This window comes from Acinonyx jubatus, chromosome A2 (assembly GCF_027475565.1).
Source record: "Acinonyx jubatus isolate Ajub_Pintada_27869175 chromosome A2, VMU_Ajub_asm_v1.0, whole genome shotgun sequence".
In the NCBI taxonomy this organism is placed as follows: domain Eukaryota; kingdom Metazoa; phylum Chordata; class Mammalia; order Carnivora; family Felidae; genus Acinonyx; species Acinonyx jubatus.
Genome location: NC_069383.1, coordinates 23,676,022 through 23,686,072, shown reverse-complemented (window position 1 = coordinate 23,686,072; position 10,051 = coordinate 23,676,022). Strand labels below are relative to the sequence as shown.

Below are 10,051 nucleotides of genomic sequence, written 5' to 3'. Positions count from 1 at the left end.
TTTGAAGCAAAGCCGATGTCAGTACTTCCTGAAAGCCAAAAATAGAAAAAGTGTACTTCCTTTCATCGCTGGTCCCTATTGCTGCCCATCTGAACAAGTTTTATAACAACTCATCTAAACCAGAAGAATGAGAATATCATCAGACATATTAAGCATATATGTTAACAACGTGCTTAAGATTCAACTTTTTCAAACTTACAGGAATAAGAAATGTCTAGCTTAAAGTACTGTTTAAAAAAAATGCACTGGAGTGTTAAAAAACTCTGAATCCTTATATAAAAAACATGTATATTTTCAGGTCTCATTCCAAGTATATTCTTCTGTTTGGGGGCTACTTGAATAGGATTATACTATGGCTGAGACAAAATACAAGGAAATGATGAACACAGAGGAAAAACTGAAAAGAAATGGGCTATGGGCTTGAGGAAAAAAAATAGGTAAAAAAACAATGTAAACTCCATTAACAGAAAATTTCTCACCAAAGGAAAATAATATATGTTTCATAATATTGTCATTTTAGAAACTCTACAAGAAAGGAAAATTAAGTCAGTATTTTTAAGTGACTTTTCTCTTTTTTTATGTTTATTTATTATTTTTGAGAGAGAGAGAGAGCACGAGTGAGGGAGGGGCAGAAAGAGAGGGGAGACACAGAATCTGAAGCAGGCTCCAGGCTCTGACTTGTCAGCACAGAGCCTGACGAGGCGCGGGGCTCAAACCCACAAACCTCAAGATCATGACCTGAGCCGAAGTCCGAGGCTTGACTGAGCCACCCAGGTGCCCCTAAGTCAGTATTTTTAAGGAGTTCTGCACGTCAAACACTACAAAATTATCCCCTTTAGCCACACTATGAATTTCCAATTAAAGACAAATAAAGCTTCTGAGACTTCACTTGTACAGCAGTAAAACACTCTGGTAGTATTTCAGTACCTGAGTGCAAGCTAGAAAAATACAGGAGTGATAATCTGGGCAACCTCAACTTCCTATGAATTAAATGCTTATAAATTCAACAGAGCTTAAAATTCTATAAAATCTGGAAAACAGTATGGCGGTTCCTCAAAAACAAACAAACAAACAAACCCACTCGCAATAGCCAAAAGGTGGAAGCAACCCAGTTTTCATGGATAGATAAGTGGATAAACAAAATGTGGTACATACGTTATTACACAGTCTTAAAAGAGGATGATACATTATTATACAAACTTAAAAGAGGATGAAATTCTGACACATGATACACCACGGATGAACCCTGAGGAGACTATGCTAAGTGAATAAGTCAGTCACAAAAGTTCAAATACTGTATGATTCCATTCATATGAAGTACCTAGAGTAGTGAAATTCAGAGACAGAAAGCAGGTTGCTAGAAGCTAGGGGTGGAGGGAGGGGAAAATTGGCAGTTAACTTTAATAACCAGAGTTTCAGTTTTACAAGAGGAAAAAGTCTAGAGATGGATGTTGGTGATGGATGCACAACATTAATATACTTAAACCCACTGAACTGTACACTTTAAAATGGTTAAACGGTAGGGGCGCCTGGGTGGGTCAGTCGGTTGGGCGTCCGACTTCGGTTTAGGTCATGATCTCACAGCTTGTGAGTTCAAGCCGCGCATAGGGCTCTGGGCTGATGGCTCAGAGCCTGGAGCCTGCTTTGGATTCTGTGTCTCCCTCTCTCTCTCTCTGCTCCTCCCCCATTCATGCCCTGTCTCTCTCAAAAATAAATAAATGTCAAAAAAAATTTTTTTAATAAACAAATAAAATGGTTAAACAGTGGATCTTATGTTACGTATATTTCACTGCAATTTGAAAAAAAGGAATGAAACTCTGACACAACCTACAACCAGAACAAACATTAAAGATATTATGTGAAGTGAAATAAACAAAACACAAAAAGTACAACAGTGTAAGATTCTACTTATATAATAAGGTACCTGAAATAGTCGAATTCATGGAAGACAAAAAGAATGGTGTTGCCAGGGGCTGGAGTTAAGAGGGAATGGAGAATTACAGTTTATAGATAGAGTTTTAGTCTAGGAAGATGAAAAGTTCTAGAGATGGGTGGTGGTAACAGCTGCACAACAGGAAAGTACTTAATGCCACCAAACTTTATACTTAAAAATGGTTATTTATGCTATGACTATTTTACAATAAAAAAAATCTATACCATCTATTTTCCATTTCCCTTATAAACATCAGTGCAAACAACGTGAAAAAAAATGCTGAAGGAATATCTGGAAAGCTTTGGAAGAAACCTGTGTTATAATTAGAATATACAGCACTGCCCTGATAATTTTACATCCTGAATCACACCACCAACTCTAGTGCAAGGCCTGGGAAGACAAAAATTAAACTAATCCAAACATGGACGAATGCCACCAGATAACAGACTACCATGCCAACATAAATACCATCACAAATACTCATTCACAGGCTCCAGTGCACCAAAGACATGAAATGTCTATATCTGCAAGGTCCAAGACTTGGAATGTGGCAAATAAGGAACTGATTTTAACTTTTATTTAATTTTAAGTAGCCATAGTAGCCATCTGGCTAATGGCTACCATATTAGATGACACAGCCAGATTGGTCAACTCTGGAATAAAGGTCTCTAGTTTTTATCATTTATGTTTTTCTAGTTTCCAGCAAGGCAAGGCAGAGAGTAGTCCTATGTTCATTGAATTAACTGATGCATAGAATTTGTAGATGAACATTTTCTCTTTTCTAGAAGGTTTTTCTTTCAAAAGCATGTTACAAGAGTCACTTAATTGGAGGATGAGAACAAAAGCATTAAAAAAAAACCCAGATTTTTAGGTGTCAGCTCAATAACTGCAACTGCTAAAAGGAAAACCAAAACACTGGTTTTTTGAACTAGGCTAAACAATCAACAAATTCCAAAAACGAAAACTAAGAAATTTGAAACTGAAATTCCATGAACCCTGACTTTCCTGATATGATATGTAGAAGAAAATTCCCAAGGATATGTGATAAACCAAACATGACAATGTCAACACAGTCCATCAGAGCATGATTTGACTTATGCTTTTTATGATTTTGTCATTCTTTTTCAGTTTCCAGACTAAAATTTTTGAGGTAACCTCTGACCCACAGATTGTATTTGTAAAAGTAGTCTACAATCTAAATTACAAACTTAAAACAAATGCATAGCATCATTCATTAGCCATATAAAGAGATGGTCTTTCCTTCCATTGCTTTCTACACTGTCTACTGATTTGGGTTACCAGAGGTAAACAAAGTGTTCAGAACAGTTCACTGATAAGATAGGCTTCCTTTAAAATCTGTCTCAAAATAACCTTTTTAAAAATACACTGGAGGGGCACCTGGGTGGCTCAGTTGGTTGAGCGTCCCACTCTTGATTTTGGCTCAGGTCATGACCTCTCGGTTCATGAGATCGAGTCCCACAACAGGCTCTGCACTGACAGCCTGGAGCCTGCTCTGGATTCTCTCTCTGCCACTCCCGTCCCGACCACACTCTCTCTCCAAATAAATATTTAAGAAATAAATAAATAACAATTAATAAATGAGGGTGATACAAATTTATCTCACAAAGAAAGATTTGTTTTTTAAATAAAGGATGAAAAGACTGAAAGCAGAGCATCATAGGACACTGAATAATAATGTTTATTTTCAATTACCCATAGGTATGGTAGAGAGGCAGCAAAAATAAACAAAATTCATAAAGACAAATTTCAGATATCCAACTATCCCTTTGGAGATGCCTACAAGCAGCTATTCATTCAACACACATTTTTAAGAATCTGTCAGTCATCTTGATCACTGCTTACTTAATAACCATTAAGTTATTCCCTCAACTGGGGCGCCTGAGTGGCTCAGTCGGTTAAGCTTCCGACTTCGGCTCAGGTCATGATCTCACACTCCATGAGTTCGAGCCCCACATATGGCTCTGTGCTGACAGCTCAGAGCCTGGAGCCTGCTTCAGATTCTGTGTTTCCTTCTCTCTCTGCCTCTCCCCTGCTCACACTCTCTCTCTGTCTCTCAAAAATGAGTAAACATTTGGGGCACCTGGATGGCTCAGTCGGTTAAGCATCTGACCTCAGCTCAGATCTCACGGTTCTTAAGTTCGAGCCCCATGTCAGGCTCTGTGCTGACAGCTCAGAGCCTGGAGCCTGCTTCATTCAGATTCTGTGTCTCCCTCTCAGTCTGACCCTCCCCAACTAATGCTCTTTCTCTCTCTCAAATAAATAAATAAAATAAACATTAAAAAAAATTTTTTTTAATGAATAAATGTTAAAAGTTATTTCTTCAACTGTATCATATAAACAATTCTACAGTCTAGCAGGGAGAAGAAAACAGATTTCCAAAAGGTAAAGAAAATTATACAGATTGTAAATGTAATTAGATAAAGTGCTCTAGGTGCTCAGTGGAGGCAGAAATGACTTCCAGTTGAAGAGAATCAACTAAGACTTCAAGGAAAATCGGGCACCTGGGTGGCTCAGTCAGGTAAGTGTCTGACTATTGATTTTGGTTGAGGTCATGATCTCAGGGTCATGAGATCAAGCTCCATGTTGGGCTCCACACTGAGCAAAGAGCCTTGCTTAAAATTCTCTCTCCCCCTGGCCCTCCCCTATGCATGCGGGTGCATGTTCTCTGTCCCTCAAAAAAATAAAAGGTGGGGAGACACCTGGTGACTCAGTCGGTTAAGTGTCCAATGCTTGGTTTCGGCTCAGGTCCTGATCTCATGATTCCTGAGTTCAAGCCCCCACATCGGGCTCTGCGTGGACAGGGTGCCTCCCCACACGCTCCACCCTCTCTCAAAATAAACTTTAAAAAAAAAAAAAAAACTTAAAAAAAAAAAAGACTTCAAGGAGAAAGAATTTAGGCTGGGGTTTGAAAAGATAGGTTAGTTTCTTCATTTGAAGACAAGATTGCGAGGGTGCCTGGCTGGCTCGGTTGGTAGAACATGCGACTCTTGATTTTGGAGTTGTAAATTCAAGCCCCATCATGGGTGTGGACATTACTTAAAAAAAAAATAAAATAAAATCTTAAAAAAATAAGTAAAATAAAATAAGACAAGATTGGGAAAGAGTAACAGCATAGACGTAGTAAAAGAATCAAAGAAATCACAAAATTGGACAAAGGTAGCATTCTCTACCACCACCCCCTCAAAACCATTTGCTTACTATTGGAAATATTACAGCTGTATGAATGCTGATGGGAAGGGCCCAGTAAAGAGGGAGTCGGAACGAAGATGCAAGTGAGAGGGTAACCAAAAGATCAAGGTTCCTAAGAATTCAGAAAATGAGATGCAGAGCACCTAGAGCTGACAGGAAAAGGGAGAAGCAGTTGATTACAACTATGCTAAAGTTTTACCAAAAATGAGAAGTGAAGAATTGCTATTATAGTATATTTAAGAAAATGACTAGAATGATAGACCCTGTAATCCAAATTAGATAGAAGTAAAGACAAGACCTAATAAAGAAAAAGTAGGAGCCAGTCAACTGAATAAGGTTTTGATGAAATTCAAGAACCAATGCAGGGATTTGTTTAACATTATTAAGTTGACTGAACACATCTGTTTGCCCATAGGTCCCTTCCAAAAATCCATTAAAATCAGTGTAAACAGATTATTTTAAAGAGGGTGGGGGTAATGCTACAAGGACAAAAATGGATTTGTCCATTGATTGTTAATCAATCATTTGATTGATAAACAAAACAAAACTAGAAAGCTAATGGAGGAGTTAATTGTCTTAGCAGGTCTGAAAAAGTTGAAACTTTTTCAGAGGAAGGACAGGATGAAAATGGGGAAGCCAAGGGGCAAAATGATTCATGTTGCAAAATCCTAATCAGGCTCAGGAATTACAAGTACCAGGTACATCTGAAGGCAGATGCACAGGTGGAACAAAAAACAAAGTGGGTTCAAAATCTGCATAAGCAGTTAGACCAAGATTTTCTCCCTAACACAGTGGCAAGGCTACTATCCTCCCACCATCACAGAAGACTCAAGAGTTACTTTGCAAAGACTGACGCAGAGGGACTCTGGACTCTTAGTAGACTCACCTAAGGACAGGAATATCATACTGAAAACCAGTTAAATTAAAGTCAACATACTTAGTGGTAAGATCCATCCCTGGCTCATTCTCCCACCTGCCACCAGCAGCCTCATTTATATCCAGAGGCTTGATCTCAGGATAAAAGTGGTCCAAGAAAAAAAGACCAACAGAAATACAACAAGAAAGAAGGAGTGAAGGTTCTCAATTACCCATCAAATGAGGGAGTATTCCAAGAAAAGATCATGGGATCCAGGATTCAGTGCATCCATACAACACAAGAAAGAGAAGGGAATTCCCTAGGAGTGTTAAAGAGATCCCAAGACAATAATTATGCAACAGACTTGGAGAACAACAAGGCCAGACTGGAGGAGAGAGATAGAGAGCTCTCAGAAGAGGTTTCCTTCCACTAAAAAAGGAAACAGATTACCAATTTGAACATACTAAGAGGATATTTACATACTAACATAGAATTTGGGACGAATTACTGCAGATACACAGAAAATGAAGCAAATGTGAAAGAAAGAAAAGGTAAGGACTATCACCAGGAGGAAAAAAAAAGGTTGCACAAAAAGAGAAACATTACCACATTACATATGCTACGTGGTGCACAATGTGTATTTATTTAACCAAAACTATGTTAGATACAATGGAAGAGAAAGTAGAGGGAGCCCAAATCCTCATCTTTCATAGAGGAAAGTCTACACATAACTTCTCTTTTACATCCTAGGCCTTTTTCTTGTAAAGTTTCCATTTTATAACTTTTTAAAGTTTTAAAAATTTTTAAATTTTAAGTTTTAAAAATATAGATTTCAAAAAATAAAATTATATGAGATTACTTAAATCCTTAAGCCAACAAACTGGAAGAGTGGGTTGTGATCAGAGCAAATGTCTGAGTTAGTGATGTGGGGGGACTGGTGACTTTTTTTCTTTTACATGTTAAGTTCTACATACGACATAGGTCTTGAACTCACCATCCCAAGATCAAGAGCCACATGCTCTACCAACGGAATCAGCCAGGGACTCAGGGTGGTAACTTTTTAATAATGACAAGATCCAGGGTTTGACTGTGTGACCATGTGGCTGAGTTAGTGACTTGAGAGGTTGGTGACTTCTTAGTAATGACAAGATCCAAGATGTGACAATATGACCACATGGTTGAGAAAAAGAGGTAAAGGAATTAAGGAGCTAAAATGCTAGCTGTGTTGTGAATCCAGATGCCTAAAAATGATACCGTGGGACTGTGCTAGACGTTTTCCAGTTCTATTCTTCTACCCTCGCCTACCATGCTTTTTGCCTCAGTATGCTGATCTCTATGGACTGTATCAACAGGTTCTTGCGTCCCCTAACTTCTGGTTGGGTTTGCCCAAAGAAGAATCCCAGGAGGTTAGGAGAATAAGGTCAAGACATTTATTCCTCCAGCACCCTCCCTGAAAAAAATCACCTCATGATGGTTGTGTCCCTTCAACTGCCATTCCTCTCAAGGCAGCCAACTCCATAGTTTCCTTAATAGTTCAAGTAACCACTCTTCTACTCTTTCTGGCCTAGAGATGTTAACAATTTGGCAACAGGTTACTACACTATTGCCACATTATACCAACATCTTTGGAAACAATACTTTTATAAAATAAACCCTTTTTGAATTACTCCATTTCAAGCTTGCCATCTTTTCCAGTTGGGGCCCTTACTGCAAATAGCAATAATGATGATAATGTAAGGTTGTAACAGAGCATAGCGGAAAGTAAGAATAGTGACTACCATTTAAATAATACTTACTAACTTAAAAAAATTTTTTTTTAATATTTATTTATTTTTGGGAGACAGAGTGCAAGCAGGGGAGGGACAGAGACAGAGAGAGACACATAATCTAAAGCAGGCTCCAGGCTCCAAGCTGTCAACACAGAGCCCGATGCGGGATCATAACCTGGGCAGAAGTCAGGATGCTTAACAGACTGAGCCACCCAGACGCCCCTAATTACTAACATACTTTAAGCTCTAGGTTCCAAGAGTTTTTCTAAGCTCTTTGTAGATATTAACTCAATCACCACAAATCTATGTGGCAGAGATTTTTGTCTGGATCATTTCCATATACCATCCCCTAGCACAATTTCTAATATAGGGTAAGCACTCATTATTTAAAATACACACAACAATAAGCAGGTTTAGTAGGGAAGAGATGACTTTTGGTATGGCGTATGAGACTTGTGACTCCCCAAAAACCAAACACTAAATAAGACCATATATGAGTGATTTTCTTGTGTAGCCTACAGTGAGTCTAATTCCTTTATCTTCCCATGAGGTTATCCAGAACTTGAGGTCCCAAATTTTTTAATGTAACATTTAAAGCCAAAGTTGAGAAATTTTAAATATTATGCACCTGAAACCCAGAGGCTCATTTAAGAGGGCAGAGCACCTCTAAGTACCAGTTACAAGTTTTTTAAACAAAGGGAAGACTTTTAAAAATATGCTTGGGAATATAAAACGCAAAAATAAGAAAGGTAGAGTCAGCAAAATCATTAAGTATACACACACTCTCTCTCTAACACAACACACACACAGAAATAAAGCATAAAGCACAGAAAATGTGAGTATAAAAATTAGAGGAATGATAAGACATGTGAATCAAAGAATGCAGAAATACAGTAAGTATAATAGGTTGAAATTAAACCCCTCACTGCATGTTCACACAATCATATGGAATAATCAAGGCAGCTGTGATAAAGAATCTAAAGTCAGAGAAAAAACAAGATTAGAGACCAAATATGCAGCAAAATGTTAACTGTAAAGATCTTCTGAAACCAGAATTGATATTTTTTTCCCTTCACATCACATTGCACTCGAAAACACGGCAGAAATTCACGTGTATAAGAATCTAGAAGCCTGAGAATTTCGGGAATAATAGACTCAAACTAGAGTGAAAAATCAGCAAGGAACAGTGAGGTGAAAGCTACGACTGAAAGCTACGAAGGAACTGCCAGGTGCTACACTGGTACACCGAGAAGAGACGGATAAAAAAAGCATCCCTAAGTGGAAGATGGAGAAAGACTGGTATTGGATTCAGTTGAAAGACTAAACGGAAAAGCAGAACTGAAGAAGCATGAAGCGAGCTTAAAACTTAAACAGGACCAAATCGATGCCAAGAGCGAGTACAGGACCTACAAATCAGATTCTACGGGGTGGGGTAAGGGCCAGTCCGCGACCGACCAGCTGCGACTAGTTTCCGAAAAGCGGCGTAAATGTAGCTTCGCAGCCCCACCCCGCGGCAGAGCAGCTCCTCCCTAAGGAGCATCACACGAGGCCAACCGCCCGGCTCAGGCTCCAGTTCGAGCCTAGGTCCCACCCCGCCCTTGCCCCGCGGCGCAGAACGGCCTCTCTCTGGGCCCCTCACCGAACGCTGCAGCTCCCCAAGCCAAAACGAGGCGCGCTCCTTTCCGCTAGGATCTGGGTCGTGGTAAAGCGCCTGCACTGCCTGGTACACGAGCTGCAAAGTCGGCTTTGCCCCTTCCATGGTGGTGGCAGTGGTAACGGCAGCGACGGCTCTGGCGGTTCTCCCGAGGGTTCTCCAGTTGCTCCGCCTTCAGGCTTCCTCACTGTGTCGGCCACGGCCGCTCCCTGACTGGCGCCATCTCCTCTTTGGCCGTTACCAGGGCAGAGGGGTTCCCGTGGAAGTTGCCCCCTCGGAAACAGAGGTTAGATTGTATTCGGGTTCCTGGCCTTTTTTCTTATCCTCCCCCTAGACGCCAGACTTCTAATTTCAGCCGCCGTGCTCGCCTCTTTACCCACCGACTTGTCCTCAAAACTCTGTCCCAGCGCGACACAAACCACGCAGCGTACCTAAGCCTCGTTAACCCGGACCGGAAGCCGCAGCACCGATACCTTTGGTACACTTCCGCCTGGTGCAGCGCAAACGGCCTCCTTCCCGGCACGCCTCCTCCTGTCTCCCCGCCCCCTCCCGGAAGTGGCCCTGCCAGGCCAGGAGCCGGGAAGCGGCAGTCGGTAGTGGATGTCTCGATTACTCGCGTACGACTGGAG

The 10,051-nt window shown here is 40.3% G+C and overlaps 1 protein-coding gene across 2 annotated transcripts in view; it reads right to left on the bottom strand.

Annotated features, from left to right (window-relative positions):
- Positions 1–9,889, bottom strand: part of TNPO3 (transportin 3) — a 77,778-nt gene extending 67,889 nt beyond the window's left edge. Inside the window, exon 1 of one of the 2 annotated variants that reach the window (XM_015071071.3) lies at positions 9,408–9,889. In XM_015071071.3, coding sequence (XP_014926557.1) covers positions 9,408–9,527 — 120 coding nt within the window. In that variant the 5' untranslated portion in view covers positions 9,528–9,889. The remainder of the gene's footprint in view (positions 1–9,407) is intronic. The other variant, XM_015071073.3, reaches the window with a different exon arrangement.
- Positions 9,890–10,051: the final 162 nt, after the last annotated feature.